Source organism: Perca flavescens, chromosome 2 (genome assembly GCF_004354835.1).
Source record: "Perca flavescens isolate YP-PL-M2 chromosome 2, PFLA_1.0, whole genome shotgun sequence".
NCBI lineage: Eukaryota > Metazoa > Chordata > Actinopteri > Perciformes > Percidae > Perca > Perca flavescens.
In genome coordinates, this window is record NC_041332.1 from 30,113,225 (window position 1) to 30,135,779 (window position 22,555).

General features: G+C 39.5%; 2 protein-coding genes across 10 annotated transcripts in view; one reads left to right on the plus strand and one right to left on the minus strand.

The window, feature by feature from the left end:
• Positions 1 to 2,556: 2,556 nt before the first annotated feature.
• On the plus strand, positions 2,557 to 7,477 carry tma16 (translation machinery associated 16 homolog). The gene is made up of 7 exons (XM_028594610.1): positions 2,557 to 3,060; positions 3,181 to 3,290; positions 4,955 to 4,992; positions 6,039 to 6,123; positions 6,260 to 6,408; positions 6,492 to 6,534; positions 6,838 to 7,477. Exons 1-7 carry the CDS (start codon positions 3,058 to 3,060, stop codon positions 7,016 to 7,018), a joined length of 609 nt encoding a protein of 202 aa, XP_028450411.1. The 5' UTR covers positions 2,557 to 3,057; the 3' UTR covers positions 7,019 to 7,477.
• An 8-nt stretch (positions 7,478 to 7,485) lies between these two features.
• marchf1 (membrane-associated ring finger (C3HC4) 1) overlaps positions 7,486 to 22,555 on the minus strand; it is a 56,590-nt gene continuing 41,520 nt past the window's right edge. For 8 of the 9 annotated variants that reach the window (XM_028594575.1, XM_028594568.1, XM_028594589.1 and 5 more), the window contains 7 exons: positions 21,097 to 21,147; positions 20,410 to 20,483; positions 18,377 to 19,171; positions 17,924 to 18,104; positions 16,689 to 16,833; positions 9,813 to 9,866; positions 7,486 to 9,613 (listed from right to left, as the gene is read on the minus strand). In XM_028594575.1, the coding sequence (XP_028450376.1) occupies positions 9,291 to 9,613; positions 9,813 to 9,866; positions 16,689 to 16,833; positions 17,924 to 18,104; positions 18,377 to 19,171; positions 20,410 to 20,483; positions 21,097 to 21,147 (1,623 nt within the window). In that variant the 3' untranslated portion in view covers positions 7,486 to 9,290. The remainder of the gene's footprint in view (positions 9,614 to 9,812; positions 9,867 to 16,688; positions 16,834 to 17,923; positions 18,105 to 18,376; positions 19,172 to 20,409; positions 20,484 to 21,096; positions 21,148 to 22,555) is intronic. The other variant, XM_028594602.1, reaches the window with a different exon arrangement.

Sequence of the window (22,555 nt, forward strand, 5' to 3'; positions counted from 1 at the left end):
TGGTCAGTAAAAGGTGTACATTTATGGAACTCTTTATCCACGGAACTTAAATCCCAAACAGAACTAAACGTGTTAAACACAAAAGCCAAACTATGGCTTAAACAACAACAGAGATGTTAGAAGTAATGGTGTCCTTTAGCGACACCATTTTTACGTAAATTCAGTTTTTATTTGATTTTATTCTTTGAGAATTTAATAGACTGCTGTGCTGTGTTTGTTGCTGTGATTGTTTTTGTAAAAAGGGACAAGGACTGCAAAATAGCGGAGGCTAGACGTCCTAAAAAACCTTGCATCTCTCACATTTGGTTGTGATAACGTCATAGGTAATGTGCCTGATAAAAAAACAATAAATATAATAAACATAGACTATTAAAGGTGTAACCCACTTCATTGGACACACACACACTTGCTTTATTACTGGGAGTTTGATGCTGGCGTTCTAGTGGTGGAAAGGTACTTCCCTTAAAGACATATTTTGCTGATTTAAATCCAGCTCTGTGTCATGGCAGTGTGGCTTCCCTCCATGGCTGAAGCACACGGAGCTCTCAGCTGAGCAGAGCAGTGGAGGTCTGCCGAGATCCACTGGATGACACAAAACGCATCAAGGAAGTGAGTAACTTTGAATTTAATGACATTAAAAAATCCTGTTGCCATCGTTTAGTAGTTCTGAAGAAATCTGAGCTCACCACAGAGACACAGATTAAATTTCCCGTTGCACAAAAGAAAGGTGAAGACACACATTTACATCTTATTCCGAAAAGTACACTGACACCTAAACATCAAACCGATATGATATGTGCTTGTTGAACATCTAATCCCAAAACTGTGGGCCATAATCTGCTACCATAATAGCCACCACTCTTCTGAGAAAGCTTTCCGCAGGATGTAGGAACCTGGCTGCAGGGATTTTCTCCCACTCAGCCACAAGAGCATATTGAGAGCAATAATGTTGGGCGATAACCTTTCATTTCAACCTAAAAGTGGTGAATTAATGGGTTTGAGTTCAGGGCTCTCTGCTGGGAGATTTCTTTATGGATATTACTTTGGGCGCAGGGGTATTGCCGTGTCAAACTGTTGCCAGAAAAGTTGAAAAACACCATAAAACTGACAAAAACAGCGCCAGATCAAAAGTACACAAAAGTAGGTGGGCGGTATATGTGTCCACTGTAATACCCCTAACAAATACAAGATTTGGGGCCAAAAATCAACCAGCTTTTAAAGAAGTTAGTTAGTTTTTAAGCAAACTAGGGCTTGTTCCATTGCCTCATGATCTTTTTCAAGCAAAGCCTGAGGTGCTGGAGGACCTTGACTAGTCTCAACTAGTCTCACTGAAGCAGTTTGAACTGGACTGTTCAGTATCATCGCCTCCATACACGCATTGTGATAATTATTTGTGTTCCGTTTTATTCATGTGATTATTAGAATCAGAATCCGATTTATTGCCAATAGGTTTTGAAGTACTGAATATGCTTAGGTGTTTTGGTGCATAGACAATAAACATATAGCCTATGTTAAATAGAATAAATAAAAAATAGAAATAGGCTACTATTTAAAAAGTATGTACAATGTAAGAAAACATCTGTGCAACTCTCATTTCTTAATATTCACTGAATGTTTATCCATGAATCTTATCTAGTTTGTAAAATACTTTGAAATGTTTAGAAATGAAGTGCATAGAGTTTATCATAAACGGTGGCATTTTTGAGAGGAAGAAAATGGTGGGGCAACAGCTAATATTCACAGATGTAAAAGCAGACAAATATACACAATTTGACATAATGTGATATTTCACATTTCCCATACAGTTTAACACAGGTGATAGTCTTCAGACTGAGCACATACTGTACCTGTTCTCCTGTTTACTTGAGCAGCAACAAACTTCCCGTTCGTGTGGGCTGTCAGTTTGGGTTAACATTATGTTTGCCCAGTTTTAAAGAGCTGTCCTGCTGCTTTCATGTTTGGAAATCCTCTCAGAAAGATGCTAAAGATCCTGAAAGGCTTTTTTTTATTAAGATTACTTTTTTGTGCATTTTAAGCCTTTATTTTGGATAGGACAGCTTAGACATGAAAGGGGAAAGAGAGGGGGAATGACACGCAGCAAATGGCCACAGGTCGGAGTCAAACCTGCTGCCACTGCATTGAGGAATAAGCCTCTATATATGGGCGCCCACTCTACCAGGTGAGCTAACCAGGGGCCCCCTGAAAGGCTGTTCTTGACTGGCTACCATCACCTCCGAATTTCACACCTGAAGCAAAAAAAGTGCATCTTTTCTGACAAGCTAGCAGTTAGCCATTTTTTTCATTGTTCCATTTATTATTGTTTTTACCAGCTATTTTGGTTTATGACAATATTCCTGAGGTTAGGCTAAGTTTTAGGCCTATTTAAAAATACACTTAAGTTACTATCTTTAAGAAAAAAAAGGAAATACAAATGCAGACAACAGTAGCCTATTCATCACACAGCCAGTCAAATTGCACAGAGGCAACATGTAATTAGTCACACCTGGCCAGACAATCTTTTTGTGCCATCTGCTTTCACTGCCAACGGCTTTGGGCATGCACGTTGCTGTTTTCCCTCTCAGGATCATGACCATATGCCATGATGATCCATGCACTTGACACTCTAGAAAAAAAAAGACTTGACTGAATGGGACTTGACCACTTTGACAAAATTTGAGACTTGACTTTTTATGTCATGCATGAATACAGAATTATATTAAAGTTACTCAGTAAGGCTAGGCTACCACTGAAACCACACTTATCCTATCGCAAGGATTTCTCCATTAAGCCATGCAAGTAGGCGACACACACAACATGAATTACAATATACAACATAATATGGAAATGCTAAATTGTACGGAGTATAGACTGTAAAATAGGTACGGAGCCTATTTCATACAGTCTATGCTAGGTACAGACTGGGAGCCGACTTTGTTGAAAACAGGAACCGTTTTATTTTCTTCGCAACACATCCGGACATAATTCGATGACGGACCGGTCCACTTCCGGTCCAGTTGTCAACAGAGGAGGATCACGCGTGTTTTCAAGCCAGTAAAAATGGTAAGGCTGGTGTGCCATAACAGTTTAATATTAATGATCACAGTTGTGTTAATCAGCAGCTAATTGATTTGAATGCTCGCCCATTGTTTTGTCATATGATGATTATTATTATTTTTTCAGCCGAAGGCTCAGAAAGGAAAAGGAAAAGCCCCGGAGAAGGTTGTTCACCCGTACAGCAGGAAAGCGGCTTACCTCGCCCGAGAAGAAATCCGACTGAAAAAGAAAGAAAGGTGTGAAAATAAGAAATAAAACAAAATAGATGCAACAGTAGCTACGTTTTGGCACAACTGAATTCCGGTGTTGTCAAAACTACCTAAAAACATGAATATGTAGAACTAGTATAGAGTCTGCTTTACCAACAACAGTTAACCCAATAAAGACAAGTCACCGCAGTATTACAGTATATATACCATATATACAGTGCAAAATGTGAAATAATAGGTAACGTTACATGATTATTATTGTTTTTTTTTTTCTAACTATCAATATCATTTTACAGATTTTTGTATAATGAGCAGTGATGGAAGAAGTAATTCGATTTTTTACTTAAGCAAAAGTATCAATACCTCAGGGTAAAATTACTCAACTAATAGTAAACATCTTACATTCATAATCTTCCGCAAGTAGAAGTACAGAAGTATTTGCAGCCAAATGTATTTAAAGTATCAAAAGTAAAAGCAGAATGACTCATGTCAGTGTGACATCATATTACTGTTAATGCTGTAGCGCAGGGGTGTCAAACTCAACTTCACTAAGGGCCACAGTGGAAAATAAGAATCACATAAAGGGCCAGACATGTTTAGTTTACTCACATGCTTTTATTTCATCGAAAAAATCTTTTACTGTACTATTACTGTATTGCATGTCTCATAAAGTCGTCTCACTTACAGTTTGGTCAACACAAAGCTCCAAAAAAGTAACTTAGCCATCAAAGAAAAAAGCCCCAAAAACATCAGACTAAAAAATGACAAAAACTATGCGGGCCCAAATTTATTTTGAACCTAAATTGAATTGAATTAAATTAAATTGATATGCGGGCCGGATCAAAACCTGCTAGGGGCCAGATTTGGCCCGCGGGCCGTGAGTTTGTGCTGTAGCGGGTCAGAATTAAGCTTTTATTTATAACAATTAATCTCGAATTGATTTATTAATGTATTGACCTTGATCTTCAAAGTAACTACAGCAGTCAAATAAATGTTTGCTTCCGAAGTGGAGTATAAGTATAAAGTAGCATTAAAATGGAAATACTCAATAAAGTGCAATTACAGTACTTGGGTAGATGTACTTAATTACTTTCCACCACTGATAAAGTGGAATCTGGCTTGTTTTTTTTAATTAAAGCTAATAAAAAAAAATACTAATGCAAAGTGAATGCTCACATTTGAGCATTATTGTGAAATCCTCTCATCTACATCCTGTAAGTCTGCACATCCAAACCCTTAACTGGGTCCAGGTAAAAAAAAAAAACTTAAATTTGACTAATCAAAAGACGTCACTTTCTTTTGTGACACCTTTGCGTCAGTGTTCTGTCATATGCCTGTCAGGTATATAGGGAGTAGCTTTGACCTGGTCTTTTGCAATACAAAGGGCCAAATAACTCAAAATGTTTTAATCAGATAAAGGAAATAATAATTTTAAAGGCCTTGCTCACATGAAGTAAAGAAATGATGTACAGTATGTGGATGGAGACCTATAGGCAGACATTAAATCAGACCAGAATGCTGATTTTCCTACTTGTTTAGTTTGAATGAAAACACCTTTTAGTTTAGTTTAGTTTAGTTTAGTTTAGAACAAGACTGGTAAAGATCTAAATGAACATGCTTGTATGTAATCAAACATTGATCAACACTTTTGTAGGATCAGATTAATATAATCTGTTTCTCTGATGCTGCAGGCAGAAGAATGACAAAGCAACACGTCTAAGCGGCATTGGTAAGCTTGTTTATCATTCATATTCCGCAGCATCCACCCATGCTCTGCAGCGCCACGTTACATCCCGCAACGCCCTGCTGTGATGTTCCTATGCACAGAGTAGTCAGGATCCGGTATAGGAGACTGCACTACTCCGTATGACACGATGTGCCCTGCTATGACATGAACTTCCACGATAACCTTCGAAGTCACTGTGACTTCTAATGTGACTGTTATCACCACTGTTCATCACCCCCCCAACCGGCCCGTCAGACACCGCCTACCAAGAGTCTGAGTCTGCCGAGGTTTCTTCCTAAAAGGGAGTTTTTTCTTGCCACTGTCGCAATAGCCACTGCTAATGCTTGCTCTTGAGGGAATTACTGTAATTGTTGGGGTTTTGGAATTTATAGAGTGTGGTCTAGACCTACTCTATCTGTAAAGTGTATCGAGATAACTTTTGTTATGATTTGATACTATAAATAAAATTGAATTGAAATTGAAATATTTTTATATTATGAATATATATATTTATATTATGAATATATATAATATTTTATACATTCATATATATATATATATATATATATATATATATATATATATATATATATTAAACACACTTGCTGACTGTGAGGATAAAATCGCGCTCCATTAAATACCATGTCTTTCTTAGGCCTGTCGCAATATGCAATAAATCAATTAATTGCATGATAAATAAAAATGAGTTCAATCATTTTTAAATGGAAATTATCGCAGCTGGAAAAAAATCCATTTAGTTTATTGTTTTTAGTTGTGTTTGGTTTTTATTCAAGTGCATTTTTTGTAAACGGAGACTGAGAGTCCATTTTATTTATAGTTTTTGGTTGTTTTGTTGATTTATTGTGGATATTTAAAATGTCTTCCAGTTCCAGTGTTAAATATTCTTTAGAAATAAAAGTTGATTGATCTTTGAAAAGGTGTACCTATTATTATATTAGATGAAAATGGTCTCCGAACAATAATATTATCGTTTATCGCAATAATTTCTGGGACAAGGCCTAGTCTTTCTTTTATTGATTTGTCTCCAGGTGAGAAGCTGTTGTGGTTTCAGGAACAGTTGGATCCAGAAAAGACCACTTACACCAAAAAAGATGCCTGTGATATCGTTGAAAGGTTGAAGACTTGTGATTTATGTTCATTTAGTTTTTGACACTCATCATTTTCAATTTTAAAAGCATTAACATATTTGAACGTTAAACAAATAAAAGTAGAATTAAATCAGCATTTCAGTGTGTATGTGTGTGTGTAGATACCTCCGAAGGTTCGATTCGGAACTTGAGCAGATTGAGCTGATGAATGGGATCAAAGGTCGGCAGGGTCGTCTCCATGGTGCCAGAGAAGCTGTCATCAAACAGAGTGTAGAGCGAGAGCGAGTGCAGTATGAGGGCATCGGGTTTGGTGAGTCCTCATCATGTAAATGGATGCATGCACACATTCAGTGTTGGGAAATCCTCCATGATCCTATGTTTTCTTTTCTTCAGAGATTCCAGACATCATTAATGCAAAAAATCTGAAAACATTCAGGTTAGTGGGTAGAAATGACATTTTCTGTTTTATTATGTTTGTATGCATGTATTTGAGAAGTGGCTGTAGTTATTCAGCTTGATGAGTCTTGATAGTCTTTACCTCCATAATATGCTGATTTTTAAATTTCCCTTACACTGAATGGATAAAAAAAAAAACCCTCAAATATTGACATACTTAAAAATTCAAAGTACCTTAAATTAAATTGTGATTTTAAGCATAGGATTTGCATGTGACGTGAGGATTCACAAACATTCTTTCTAATCATGTTTGATGACATTTGTTGATTTTTTATTTTGGCAGAGAGTGGAATGGTGATCTGAAGAAACTTCCAAATATTAAACTGCGAAAGGTGTCTAACAAAGATTTGGAAACAAAGAATGAAAAAGAGGAGAAACATGAGGACGCAGAAGATGATAATGAGGATGATGAAGATGACTTGGAGGATGAGCAGCTGGATGAGATGGTGCTGATGTCGGACTGAAACCGAGGCTGTAGCTCCAAGCTCAGGTCGTCCGTTCAGGACAGCTGACTGTGAGACTGAGCGTCAGATTGCATTCAGCAAAGACTTTTTTCTAGAAAAGGTGTGTTTTTGTGCCTGTGTGGGTAAAATGTTGCTGCTCCTTGACTGTCCAGAAGATGGTGCCAAACTCTCAGAGATGGAAAACAAGAATGCTATCAGACAGCCCTCCTTTATAGTCTTCTCATTGCTCAGTAACTTCACACCAGCCTGTGAAGGGGTTCTAAATTCATTGTTTATTGCACAAATATGAATTGTATGTAACCTCAATACTCCCATTTTATCCAATCACAGATTTAAAAAAAGGTTTTGACAAAGATGTTAAGTGCTCTAATGTTGCTGTGGCTCTAAGACACAGAGAAAATGTTATTTTTCTGTGACATGACACTGGTAAAACCCCCAAATTAAACCTGTAGAAAAGTGGACGAGTGTAAACATCATCTTTTTTTTATTAACCGGTCAGTCACTCACACAGTGTGTCAAGTTTAATGTAAAATCATTAATGTATGCCATCCATGAAAGCTCTAATTACATAAATGTATAAATATCAGGACCTCGCGGAGGGGGACCTCCATAAAGCTGCAAACTGTCAAACAAAACATCATAAACAACGGGGCTACTTGACATTGTCTTTTTTTAAGAAATGTTCAAAACTCACCTACGATAAATAAATTAAGCTTTTTCAAAACATTACATTTTCAGATTTCAGACTGAGCTAAATATACAGTTTAAATAATTGTTCCTCCACTTGTCATATCATTACTCTTTGGTGTCTGAAGACCTGATTGTTCAGAAGGCCTCCGTATGCTTCAAACAAAGCGCTTGTTGGACTGTCTAACAGCATCTCAAAGCTGCTTTAGCATGTCACACTTCACAGAACGGTTGGCCAAGTGTGCGGGGGTGTGAAAGTAGGCAGGCTACAGTATAAACTTCTTTTCTCAAGCTCTTCTTTTCCATTCTTTACACAACCAAATGCAACGGCATGAATTCCTATGAGGAGATACTGTCCCAAAGTGTGTGCCATCATTTCCATTTTGATGATTACCACGTCTCTGTGACACCATGTTTAAGATGAGGGTAGCTGTTTGGGAAAACTATGACACTTTAGTTGTTAGATGTCTGCTTTTTTAACCTTCCCCCAGCCTTACAGGGCTTTTGTAAGTGCTTATAGTATCGTCTAAAGTCTTGGACATACTGATCGCATTCGGCGTCTGCGGACTTAATCAGTCACTCGCACACACGCGGTTCTATTCATACCTTATTTGTGTGCGTCACGTGTATTTCCCAATCCACCCTCTACTCCAGTTGGTCGTGGTTTGGTGGTCTTTGTATTCTTAAAGACCGGGATTTTCCTCCTTTAACACTGTGCTCTGTCTTTTGAAATTTACAAAGTTCAGCCTTTACTGTCCTCATCCCACTTTTTCTTTTCTTCTCCTTGGCAAATCAGCTAGAGGTGCGTACACCACCAACTAGGCCAGGACACGGACAAGTCACAGACATGGGCAGATGAAGACATTTACTGTACGTCACGGACCGAACCATTGCAGATGCTGGCGGTATAAATATAGCTGAAGTATCTGGAACCCCGGGCTGCATCCAAAAACTTTACCTATCAGAAACCCAAAGTAGAATGGTATGCTGTCTCTGTGCTGATATCTGCATAACTTCAGAGAGTGTGCACCATTATCCCTGTTTGTACAATTCCTCGCATCTCGCAGCAGATTTTCCACTTAGCAGACCGCTGAGTTTCCACTTAGCAACCACGTGTGGCCTTAAGACGTAGTTGTAAGAAGTGTCTCTGAGGTTGGTTTGAAGCATACTGAGACCGTTAATAGCATCCACACCTTTAACTCATGTCTGTGCAGTTTAAGAATGTGCATACCAAACTAAAACTAAATATAGCACACAACTTGTAGTCTTTACAAATGTCTCTTGCTGATGGCTTTATTTTCCTTTACATCTCCTCACCTCCTCTTCTCTCCGTTTTCTGGCCTGCCACAATTTTTGTTTTTTACTTTGCACATTCACGTCACGACAGCCCTTTAGCCTTTCAGTTTTTTTGCTAGATCACTGAAGGACTTTAAATATGTCTGTTGTGTCTCAAGATCAGCACAAGAGCTGAGATGTACAACACTAAAACACTGTACAAGTCTAAATCACACGCTGCTCACACCGGCTTGTGTTGTTGGATGGGCAGGATGTGTTCAGGACTCTTTCTGAGCGTGAGGAAAATTGGTCAGACGGGGTTTTGTGCCGGCGCCACCGCAGCCTCCACAGACATGTCCGAGTCAATCTGTGCCTCTGGAGCCGGGATGGGGCCCGGACTGACCGGAACCTCCACAGTTTCGTGCCTGCCGTTAGGCAGGGCACTGGGTCGGTCCTGGTGGTTGTGCAGGTCTTTCTCGGGGCAGTTCTGCACAGTGATTATGCGGTTGAAGGCCTTGAGGCGGCGCCATAGCTGCAGGTAGATTTTACACTGGATGTACATGAAGATGAGGCCGCCTGTGAGGCCTATGGCCACCACAATCAGCTTGGTCCAGAAGGGCCACTCCAGCACACCTAAGGACGTGGGCGCGCGCGTGCGCACACACACACACACACACACACACACACACACACACACACACACACACACACACACACACACACACACACACACACACACACACACACACACACACACACACAGAGCTGCTGTTAGTCAAACTGCAGGACGTGCGATGGATCATGATGGTGTTGTGTGCAGAGCTGTGCTTACCATTTGGCGCATGGTACTTATAGTACTTCAGAAGAGAAACTCTCCATAACTCGTCTGCAATCAAGAGCGAGTGTAATTTCTCTTTATTTCTACAATCTCTGAATAAACGTGTTCTATGCAATTATTTATTAAATGCAATTAATTATATATATATACATACAGTACAGGCCAAAGGTTTGGACACACCTTCTCATTCAATGTGTTTCTTTATTTTCATGACTATTTACATTGTAGATTCTCACTGAAGGCATCAAAACTATGAATGAACACATATGGAATTATGTACTTAACAAAAAAGTGTGAAATAACTGAAAACATGTCTTATATTTTAGATTCTTCAAAGTAGCCACCCTTTGCTTTTTTGATAACTCTGCAAACCCTTGGTGTTCTCTCAATGAGCTTCATGAGGTAGTCACCTGAAATGGTTTTCACTTCACAGGTGTGCTTTGTCAGGGTTAATTAGTGGAATTTTTTCCCTTATTAATAAAAAAAGCAAAGGGTGGCTACTTTGAAGAATCTAAAATGTAAGACATGTTTTCAGTTATTTCACACTTTTTTGTTAAGTACATAATTCCATATGTGTTCATTCATAGTTTTGATGCCTTCAGTGAGAATCTACAATGTAAATAGTCATGAAAATAAAAAGGAAACACATTGAATGAGAAGGTGTGTCCAAACTTTTGGCCTGTACTGTATGTATATATATATACACACATAACATAACATACAGATACTGCTATAATCACAACACACCACACCAACAATTAACACAAAAGCACTGAGGGGTCTAATTTCACTTTAACAATGATGCAAATTGTGACGAACTCAAATAGAATTGAAGCTAATGTGTGCATCAGACTGTAACGACCATCATGTGACCTGACAGTAAAACCCTGAACTACCTGCTCACTTAGAGAAAATTAACATAATCATCACATTTTCTTGAAAGTACACACTGGTGGTTTTAGATGTTTTAGCCGGAAAACCGAAACTTATAAATTATTCTTCTTCACATCACTGAAACTATTGCCCTGCCTTCAAACTTGCTTTCCTAAGACGTTTTTATTTCAGTACAGTGTAACAGTCAGTTTGTAGAGACTGTGGTGTAGGTTATCAGTCAAAGTGTTTTCCTCTAATTTATGGTTTCATCTTGTGGTGATGACATTATGAGCAGAGACATGCATTGTCAACTGGTAAATTGTTGTTGTTAAATGAACTCTGACATCTAAAAACTTGACGTGGGGGCCGTTTCAAGAAGGAGGTTTAACCAGAGGTGTCAAAAGTATTCATTACATTCATTACTCAAGTAGAAGTAGAGATACTAGGGTTTGAAAAGACTTCTGTAGAAGTATCAACTCAAGCTTTTTACTCAAGTAAAAGTGTAAAAGTACTGGTTTTAAAACTACTTAAAGTATAAAAGTAAAAGTAATGTAAGGGGGAAAAAAATGCCATTAAGGACAGCTTCGACAGCTTAGCTCCCACAGGGGCCATAATGACTATAATGTTATATTAAAATCATACCTGCAAATTCAGAAGGGCTGAAAAAGGTGACATCTCTCTCTCTCTCTCTCTCTATTTAAAAAAGGAGCACCTTGTTCAATTGTATTTGTCTGTTCAAAAATATAAAACAATAAAAAGTTGACAAGCACAAGGCGCCATTAAAGAACGGCTTGTGTATTGCTAAGGCCACAGGGTCAAAATTAAATGATTTATTAAAAATGTAATAACAATAACTTATTTCAGGCTGAGTCTGTTTTTCAGACAACGGCAGCTACAGTCTGGTGTTAGAATCCTCACCAGTGAAATACAGACACTTTTACACCGTTTAGCTGTCAGCATTTTAACCGTGTTTACTCCAGCTGCTAGCTAACGGTAGGCTAACGTTAGCTGCTGTCGAGTGTAGTGTTAACTAGCGTCCCGTGCGGCGATGTTTCAGTTCCCTCTAACGTCTGTTTTCAGAGCATCAGAGAGAAGCACAGTCATTTAAGTGGCACCTAATAAGGCACCGAGTGTGCACGCCGGTCACACACGAAGCTAAGGGAGCATTTCCCATCTCCATGGTCAAACCAGCTCACTTCATCTAAATACTTTGTCTTTGCTCCCTGAAACTTCCCTCTGCCCTGCCGGTCCTGGATTCTACACAAGATATACACGTTTTCAGCAGAAATACTCATGCACACAAATAGTGAGTTAAAAAAACAACACAGCGGCTGCTGCAAAAGAGAGAGAATTTGCGTGGGAGAAAATTGCTGCTAGAGTAAATGCGTTAGTTCCGATATAGTGTATACCATAGTTAATCATAAGTATAGTCTAATATTACTGGTGAAATGGTATTGAACCTATAATCTATTGCATTTAGGTGCAATACTGCGGATGAAAAAGTACTACGCCTACTAATCCCACTGAGGCTGCAGCACCATCATTAACAGAATTATAATTCATAACCTTTTATTTCAAAGGGTTTACATCATTCACCTGTAATACTGTGGAACTCCTTTTTAATGGCTCTTACTGGTTTGTGTCCAGGGAACACTACAAAAACGTTTAAAACATGTTTCAGAGCGAGTCACACTCTTCTGACATTGCTTTGCTATACAGTGGCTTTGTTGTAAAGAAAATTGCTGTTTGCAAAAAAAACGTAGTGCAACAAAAATAATCTGCTGGGATGTAAGAGCATAAAATGGGTGACATCAGTGATATGAGGACGGATAAGGTTATGTAGGCTGCATAACTGATAGACTGTGAAGAAAAACGATACCGCTCAAATAGGAAGTTATCTGAAAATTAAAATGTCGGGGCTTCAATATTATCTCCCAACATATAACAACACCCTGCGAAGTAAAGCAGAAGTAATACAGCTTCTTCATCAACGGGGTCGTCGACAAGAGGAAATACCATGTTTTTAGAAAATAAAAAAACATTTTATAGCCTGCCTAACATGGTAAATAAACCAACACAATTTTTTTTATTCATGTAGATAAACTGTGCTAAAATGTGCCTGATACAGACTGAATGAATGAATGAGGAAATGAAAGAGTGCTGTGTCAGAGGGAGGAGACTGAGAGAAGAAAACCTGCTCCCGACCAAGTTAGGTTCACAGGCTCAGTTACCATAGTAACTCTGAGGTTAAGTTACCTCTCTTTCTGAAACGGGCTGGACTTCCCCCTCTCTCTCAGGTTTGATTAACCTCTCTTTCTGAAACAGAACACCCAGAGTTTCCCTCATCAGGGTTAATAAACTCAGAGTTTTCACTAAACCTGCTTTCTGAAACGGGCCCCCGATCTTACAATATTTGTTGTTTGTTCACAGTTTGTTTTTCTGGGTTTCATTTTGGAACATACTGTAGTTCTTGCTCCTGAATGAAATGCTTTTCTCTCAAAACTCGAATGTTGGAAAGTTTTCAAATAACACTGTCCTTAACTGCATTACAGTGTGATGAATGTATCATAATGTAACATATGATTACACCATAACATGAAAACGTGGTACGTGTTCACTTTGATGGATTATCTATGCCAAACAAATTTCAAGTCTTACAAACACATAGATTTTCCAACCAACAACTGCCTAAAAAGTGGGACATTTATCAAACATTGTGGTCTGTTGTCATGTAAGGTTGAGCTAAAACATGAAGTTTAGCTCAATGCCCACATAATTTTTGTGGTTTTCAGGTCCTAACATTATCATAACCAATAAATCTACAAATCAATTGAATGTCATTGATATAGCTGTGACTTTGTTTTAAAGCTAATGTACTTTGTTGCCTCATTTGCCTCAACACGAGCGTCTGGTCATTTTTAAATATCATGGTATAATTTAAGTCTTTGTATGCATCAATATGTTAAACTGGGTAAAATTACAAATAAATTGGAGTCAAGAACATTGAAGATGTCTTCACTCTAGCTAGACCTCACACACACATATCTTACACTAGTTTCACTAGATTTAGAGAAAACATGAATACATTGAATAACTACACAGGAAATGTATCTTCAAAATCACATCACCAGAGTCAGACAGGTGTAAAGATCAACAGGTGAAAAGGTTGAAAGTACCCTGTGGAGTTTTTGACCACAAGTGGTGCTGCGGTGTAGTAGCCTGACAAGCCAGACCCACATCCAGATGTAGGGTCTGGGAACTCACCATTGACTGAGCTCGATCCGAGGGGCGGGATAAACGGTTGTCTTTCAAATTCCCTCTTCACGTAATAGGATAGCGCTACAACCAGGCAGAGCAATGAAGAAGGTAGTGGAGCTAGTTGATAGATTAAACTTTTGCCATATCCGGTCGGCAAAACTCCGAACACATCTTCCTTTTTTAAGAATGATTTCTGTGCCGTTCTTTGTTCTTTTATCAAAGAAAATCTTAACTCCAAGTCTTCCAGAAGTCCGCTGGTCCCAGCAGCAGCAGCCATAAGCCCCGCCCACCGACTCTATACACAATGTGATTGGCCTGACCAAAATTTGGTTTTTGCAGCTTGAAAGTCAACGGAGAGTGCCTAGACCCCCCCCTGGCTGCCAAATAAATTTGCTGCCACTAGGGGGAGTCTAGATTTCTAGGCTAGCGGTGTAGTGTTTTAAAGCAAGACTAAGTAACTTTTCCTGCTTCGGTCCCCCTACAGGTTGGAAGCGGAATTGGCCATTACCTTAGATTGTCCAGTACATTCGAATTAATTACAGATCCGCTACCCGATCCGGCAAACTTACATAATGTAATGTAATGAACAATTCCGCTTCCATCCTGTAGGGGGACCGAAGCAGGAAAAGTTCTCTAGTGTTGCTTTAATGGTCCTATATTGTTTGCAGGGCGTAGCACAAGACCCTGGGCCCTATGCATAGGCAGTCCTGATGGACCCCCCCCCACCTCTTATCCTAATTGTAACCTAATATAATAAAACACACTAAGATGTTAGTGTTACTTAACACCTTTCAGTCAAAATGGCTAAAGATGGTTTGCTTTAATTTTGATATAAGCTTCCCTTATCTCAAATCCAAAGAGGAGGATGAGGGGTCTGTCACAATGTTAAGATCTGCTTCTATTGAATCTGACATAACTATAATGTTGACATGATATGTATCTACCGATGAGCTACCAAGTGGATATGACACTGATTAGCCTATTATTGCTAATTATAGACATTATAGCCTATTCATTTAAAGGTCCCATGACATGGTGCTCTTTGGATGCTTTTATATAGACCTTAGTGGTCCCCTAATACTGTATCTGAAGTCTCTTTGCCATAATTCAGCCGTGGTGCAGAATTACAGCCACTAGAGCCAGTCCCACAATGAGCTTTCCTTAGGATGTGCCATTTCTGTGTCTGAAGCTATTGAGGAGGAGAGTGGGAGGGGCAAGGTGGAGGGTGGGGGTGTGGCCTTGACCAACTGCCACTTTTCTCGTTTGAAAGCCATTATGTCTCTCTCTCATGGGTTGGCCAAATTCTCTGGGCGGGCAAAGCAGAGAAAGGGGAGGTAACCTTGCTTGTTATGACCTCATAACAAGCAGATTCCAAAACGGCTCATCTGAGCTTTCATTTTCTCAAAGGCAGAGCAGGATACCCAGGGTTCGGTTTACACCTATCACCATTTCTAGCCACTGGGGGACCATAGACAGGCTGGGGGAACTCATATTAATGTTAAAAAACCTCATAAAGTGAAATTTTCATGCCATGGGACCTTTAAAATTAAACATGTTTTAAATTAGGCTATTGCAATGGTGTGTTATATGCAAACAGTACTGTTAGTGTAGTTTATCTATTTAGCCTTTACCTCAGATTACATGTATAACCAAATTATCATTTGAAAGTGTATGTTCTGCTCTTTCAATGGGTTGTCTCAGTTCGTTTTTAGCAGTAACGGTCGCAGAGATATTCAAGCAGTTTAGCACCATGGATTTTGTTTTTTAGTTTGTGCTCACCTTTCTTTGAAAATAAGTCAGTTACCAATTGTTTCCCCTCCTTTTGTTTTCTCTCCTTCTCCTGTCTTTCCTTTCTTTTTGTTAGCCTGATTTGGCTTTCTTTGAGAATGTCTACAGCAGAAGTTTGCGGTCCAGCAGAGAACTAACATAAACAAAATGCGTGCAGATGGACTAAACCATTTGGCGCATTAGCAAGGGGTGGGTGAGACCCTAGATAGTCTTTTTTTGTATACAAAATGTAGTCAGTCAATCAACCAAGTTATTCAGCCGATACACTAAATTTACATTTTATCTGACATGCATTATGAAATTTAATTAGGAAATTAAAATATCCAGGTGAAATATATTCCAGACTTTTCAAGGGCCCTCTCTCCCCTTGGGCCCTGGTAATCAGTATCGGTTTTACCCCCAGTCCAACACCCCTGATTGTTTGTATTGGGTGACGGGATGTGAAACAAATTTCTGCAGAGGGCAGTAATACATTTTTACAGTCTTTCGTACTTACAACAGTGACCTATGTCCATTTAACATTTTATATAGTAAAAAAATTGCACAACCCACTCCTCCTCCTAATACTACTACTACTATGATCATTTAGATACATTTTTTAATTTGTATGTTTACTCCTTTTCTAATTCTTATTTTATTCAATGCCACCCTGCATTTTACTGCACATTTTGTATGACAACGTGAGAAATAAAACCTTTGAAATCTTCATCTTGAATTGTAAAGAACAGGGAAAGTGCATGGTGATGATTTCTTTTTTTTTAAATATGTAAGGTTTCCAAACATTTATTGAGGTAGAAAATGTTTATTAGGCCTTACTCACAGTAACTTTAGAGGAGGAATTAGGTTTTAGAATTAAAAACTCCCCATGGTACCTTTAATTTGCCATGGATCATAGGACTTTTACTCTGCATATCTCTGGTATGTTGAGAGGGAGTGGGGCAAAGTACTCACCGTTCTTCCCAAGTCTGATCTCTTCCATGGTTCTTTTGACCAGAACATGGACGGACCACAACATACACACTATTGCTATTAGGTGAAACAACACTGAACAGAAGATCTTCCTCCTCTCGCTCTTCGACATGTGTAGCCTCTCCCACTGGAAGACGGAGGGATGGAGATGGAGAGGGGATGAGAGGCAACATTGGTTGAAGGGGGGAGAGAGAGAGAGAGAGAGAGAGAGAGAGAGAGAGAGAGAGAGAGAGAGAGAGAGAGAGAGAGAGAGAGAGAAGAGAGAGGGTGTTAATTATTAGGGTGAGGCTATTTGCACCCCTGGTACAATTAGCAGTGTATGCTATTCGTACCCTGGTGCAATTAGAAGTGCTATTTGTACCTTGGTGCAATTAGAAATTAATGCTATTTGTACCCCGCCAGTGCACACAGCAATGTGTTCTATTAATACCCCGTCTGGTACAAATATCAATGTATGCTATTTGCACCCCTGTGCATTTACAGTACCTTGGCATATATTTACACACAGTTATCCATACTACTCATGTATTACACCTTTTTGGAATATTATCGCCCTGACATTCTTACCCTAACCATAACCAATCCCACTCCTCTTGCCTAAACCTAACCAACCCAACCAGAGCAGGCATATTCATGAGTCTTCCCCTACCACCCTGTGGGCCCTGACTTGCGCAATTCCATGCAAATTATCTAATCCAAAATTAAAAAAAAAAAAAAATTAAAAAAATCACCTTACAGGAGAATTGAACTCCAAACTCCCATACCAAAGGTAAGCACTCTAACCACTCACCTAGCAATTTACATAATGGTGGACAACTCTTTACCAGTTGATTTCTTCAAGCCTCGGTTGCTAGGTAACCGTACTGTATACAAAAAAATAGGTACTAACTAACAGACTAACAGTTGTATGCTTTCACTGAAGACAGAAAGCGCAACTATAGTATCCATTTTCCGCTAGAAATTAAATTGTTATAAACTTTAGAGACTAAACTTTCCTAATATGCCAGTTTCTGCTGTCATGGCAGATGAAAGTCCGCCATGATTTAGGTGCACCTGAGCAAGGTGTTTTTTGTTGTTACGTCACAGGGTGTGAATAGCTCAGCTGTGTGGCCGAAGCTATTCGTACCGGGGGTGCAAATAGACACTCCGTAATTATTACAGCCTGACAGTATATCCCAGTTCATAGCTGTGAACGAGATTTATGAACGTGTGCCTACCATGCGTAAAGGTTTGAGCTTTGTCTCCATAATGAAGTCAAACTTGCAGAGTTCACAGCAGTGAGTGTCTGAGGATTTGATCCACTGGTTGAGACAGGTCCGGTGGACGAAACTCAGGCTCCCCGTGCAGCGACAAGGCATTATCAATGGGCACTCGTCATCCCCCTCACAGTGGCAGATCCTACACACACACACACACACACACACACACACACACACACACACACACACACACACACACACACACACACACACACACACACACACACACACACACACACACACACAAGAACAGGTCATGATATGTAGCCTATTTAATATTTTCTTTGTTTTTGGGGTATCTTTTGCATCCCCTGACCAAGAGGATTTCCCTCTTTGGACAATAAAGTTGAAGTTGAACTTATAGTGCACACACACACCTACACTCGTACAGTATAAGGCTCACAAACTAACCTGCAGAGCTCCATCGCTGAGTCCTCAGAGTACTCCTGTTGTGTGCCTCCATTTATACCGCAGCGTTTCTGTGATATGGGCACTGACATGTCTCCACCCCCTGACCCCCTTTCCTGGTATCTCTTGGTGATGAGCTTCTCGCAGTCCTCTGCCAATGAGGAGCTGTCTCCTGACTTGTAGCACTTCTCTTTACCCGTGCAGTGTGAGCTTTCTCTTTGTGAAACGTGGCCATCTCTCTTCATCGAGGCTCTGCTGCTGTGGCGCTTTTTAAGGCCTTCGTTGTCCTCCACCAGAGACCGGTTCTCCCTCCCTTCATCTGAGCCCACCGACTGCAGCTCCACAGCTTTGTCTTCCCCTCCTTTATCCCAGTTCGCCCCGTCCCTCTCTCGGCTGCTTCCGCTGCGGCGGCGCACTCTTCGGGCTTTCTCTTTGCTCCAGCTGCGGGCCTCGCGCCACGCCTCATCCTCAGAGGTGGAGTCTGACTGGGGGGCCCCTGAGCAGCGGAGGCGAGGTGGGAGCTCTCTCTGGTTCTTGACAGGCCGCTCCCTCTTCTCCCCATGCTCGCTGCGGTCCCAGTTAAGTTCGGTCTGCTCCTGTTTGCCGTTGGTTTCCAAGCCGTCGTAGGTGGTGCAGCTGTTCCTCTTGCGGCGGTGACGGCGCTTCACCTGCTTCTTCTGCACCTGAGCTGACGAGCCCACAGTTGTGCTGGTGACGGCCATCACAGAGGCGTGTGTGTGCTTGTTGTGTTTGTGCGATTCAGAAACATCCTCCTCTAAACGGGTCAGCTGGCTAGAACTAAACATACACGCAAACAGAGAGATGGAGATGGGTAAAAAATAAGGTGAAAGAAAATGGAAAAGACATGAATGTGATGACATTAACTCAACAAATGGGCTGAAATGGTCAGTTCACCCAAATTAAAGAAGACGTACAGTATTTTATAAGTTACCTACTATCTAGCAATGCAGAAGGTTTTGTGTTTATATGCCCAGGTTTTGAGATATGTCTCTGAGATTTCTGCTTTCACCCTAATATAATGGAGGTGAATTGGATTTCCTTTGTGTGTTACATTAAAGACAGTCAAAAGCAGCAGCTTTTTCCAGAATCTGTCCCCATTATTCTGGAAAATCCACAGACCTCACTGTCAACACTTTTCACAAGGACCTTTTCTTATTTTTCACTGATTGAATTAAGGCTGTTTCCTGTTTAAACAGAGCTGATCAGAGATTTATAGGTAAGAATGGCGGTGTCATATCCCTATAAGTCAAAAAAATAACCAAGTGTGGATGAGATGCAGCTCTACAGGTTGCCGTAAGTCAACTTACAAGAAACAAGAAGTCTAAATTCAGCATATTGTTTTTTTCCGATCAATGTGAAAAACATTAAATTAGTTGTTCCTTAAAACTCCACCAGCTTCCATGTTGACTGGAAATTATGTTGGCGGGACTGATATGTCATTCGCAGTAGTTAGGGCAAAATAATAATAAAATAATAAAAATCTTCATTCATGACATGATGTACAACTGAATAATGAAGTGAAAACAAAATGTCAAAGATTTTGACTAATTATCATGCTGGGTAATCAGAATAGGAAAGGGTGAATATGGATTAATATGAGCATAGTGTACACAAATGGAGGTCCAAGCACTCACATACATCACATTTGTCCACACTGCTATAATAATAAAAAAATAAAAAAACAGTGTCCTCTCAGCCTTGAAACCACAGGACTGAGCCTGTCAGCGTGACGACCACACCATTAGTGAATATAATAAGCTAAAGGATCCCATTACTGCAATCAGCCATCTTCCCCTCATTGATTGTGCTTTGGGAGCACCATTGGATTCCAGCATCCATTTTAATTTTTTTAATGCCCTCTGCGTGCAGCAGACCATACCAATTCAGTCTCAAACTTAGTGGAGAAAAAGTTTTAAAATATGCATGTTAATATCCCAGAGAGAACTGTGGATGTGGCTTAAAGAGAGATTTTTTTTAAAGATAGTCAAGAAAACTTGGTAAAACAGCTGGCTCACCTGCATATGTCCTGAGAAGACGGCGTGATTGATGTTCTAGAGGCTGTAGTTAGACCTGTTGTAGAGTTGCTGGCCTGAAACATCCAACAGGCTCAAATTAGCTTTCATGTTGGTTTGAAAATACAACAATCAACTTCAATAACTATCACTAGTTTAATAAAACATCACAACATCAAAACCCACTTTCCAATAACCAGATAATCAAAATAAAGATTTACATGCAATAGCTAGTTGTTGACTTTTTCCTGATTGAACTTTATCTTTGGTTTGAGCGTTTTAATTACCCCCTCGGGATGAATAAAGTGATTTGAATTGAATTGAATTGAACTGTTTTTGCTAAAAGAAGCTCCCTACTCCTGTTAAAAATGTTAATTTGCTAGTCGTTATACAAATTCTTTTCTAAAAGATGCTAAAAGGCTTACGTGACCTGTTGAGCTGCAAGAGTTGACTCTGTGGCTTTCACATTACTCATAGTCATTTGATTCATAGTTAATATGAAAAAACGTGCATCGGGGGAGTCAAAAACAGTGTGTACTTAGAGCAACCGTATATTGATTGTTAGTAACACTTCTACCATTTGCATTTATGCAGATTTATGAGATTCTGCTTGGGAAAACGATGCTACCATATATTGTGAACTGTGACCTTGATATTGGCTCTTTAAGCTGGATGACACTCAACGGTTACCTTGGAGATGTTGCTGGATCGACTCCCTGAGCGCCCGGGGGCCTTCCTCCCCTGCAGGGAGAAGGAGAGACAGGAAATCATTAGAGAACACAGACAAGTATGTGACACGTGGCAATGTAGCCTGAGGAGTTTAAACCAGCAATTTCTCTGGCACACAACACTAGATATAACATTTATAACATATTAAAACAATATTTCAGTGCACTTACTTCAACACAGGAGCTAAGGGCTTCTTTGTCTCACCATAACATTTTAGTGTGATCTGCAGTAGATTATTTTCATCATGAAATAATCTGCTGATTATTTTTTCAGTAAATTGATTCATAGTTTCGTCTTTAAAATGTCAGAAAAATAGTTAAAGGGTGATGTCTTCAAATGTCCTGTTTTCTAAGACATTTCATTTAAAATATTATAAAATAAAGAAAAGACATTACATTGTCCAGTTCATTCGAACTACAGATCTGCTACCCGATCTGGCAAACTTGCATAATGTAATGTAATGGACAATTCCGCTTGTAGGGGGACCGAAGCGGGAAAAGTTCTCTAGTGTTGCTTTAACTTTTCAAACTAGAAGTTCTCTACAAAGGCGCCCAAAATAAGTGAAATGTGAGAAATGAAGGACCATTCCTTAAATTTTCAGTCGTTGAAGTAGCTAAAGATAGACAAATTGGACAAATCAATGCTTTAATCGGCAATAAAAACAAAAACATAATTAAACAAAGCACCTTTTACCATCATTCATGTTCTATAGTATTCAGTGTTATTCAATGACTGGCTGTGCGTTGATTGGTTAAAATCCAGCATCAGGAATCATGCGTGGCCACATGTCCTTCATTGTGACCCAAGCTAAAGCCAGCCAATCCTATTACCTGCTTGGCATCCTCTAAGTGTGCAAGATGCTGCTTTGCAATGTGTCTCTATTTAAAGCAAACTAATAGCACTATTTCTAGAACTTCCAAGAGCGCCAATTGTCCAAAATCAACCTTAAACTCAACCCACTGACATTTACTGCCTGCAGCTTTTTACACAAGTTTCAGTTACCAGTAGACAGTTATGTGTAGAAGTTACCAAGTACTGACACATAATGACCACAAACAACCACATACAAAAAAAATCTTCCTTGGTATCTGAATCATGTGTTTTCCAAGGTTATTTCCAGACACCAACACACTCTCAAACAAGGTCAGATTACGAGCGGGCAAACCCTTTATCACCATATATGCAATGTTATATTATCAATCATGATATATATTACATTTTCTAGAAAAGTAATTGAGAAATTATGAATGGATAAAATAACCCAACAGAAATGTCTTGTTTTGGGTAATTTTAGCAGAGTTAATACCTGACAAATCAAAGTCACATTGATGCAGAAATCATAAAAATCCCAATTTGCCAACATTGGTTACTGAGAGATTTTAAAGGGATAGTTACGTCGGTGTAAACGGCTTCTCTCTCT

What these genes read in the sequence shown, in the direction of transcription:
- tma16 (XM_028594610.1), top strand. An exon ending in AACACGTCTAAGCGGCATTG is followed by an intron (nt 4,993 to 6,038) that starts GTAAGCTTGTTT and finishes ATTTGTCTCCAG; the next exon opens with GTGAGAAGCTGTTGTGGTTT. An exon ending in GCCTGTGATATCGTTGAAAG is followed by an intron (nt 6,124 to 6,259) that starts GTTGAAGACTTG and finishes GTGTGTGTGTAG; the next exon opens with ATACCTCCGAAGGTTCGATT.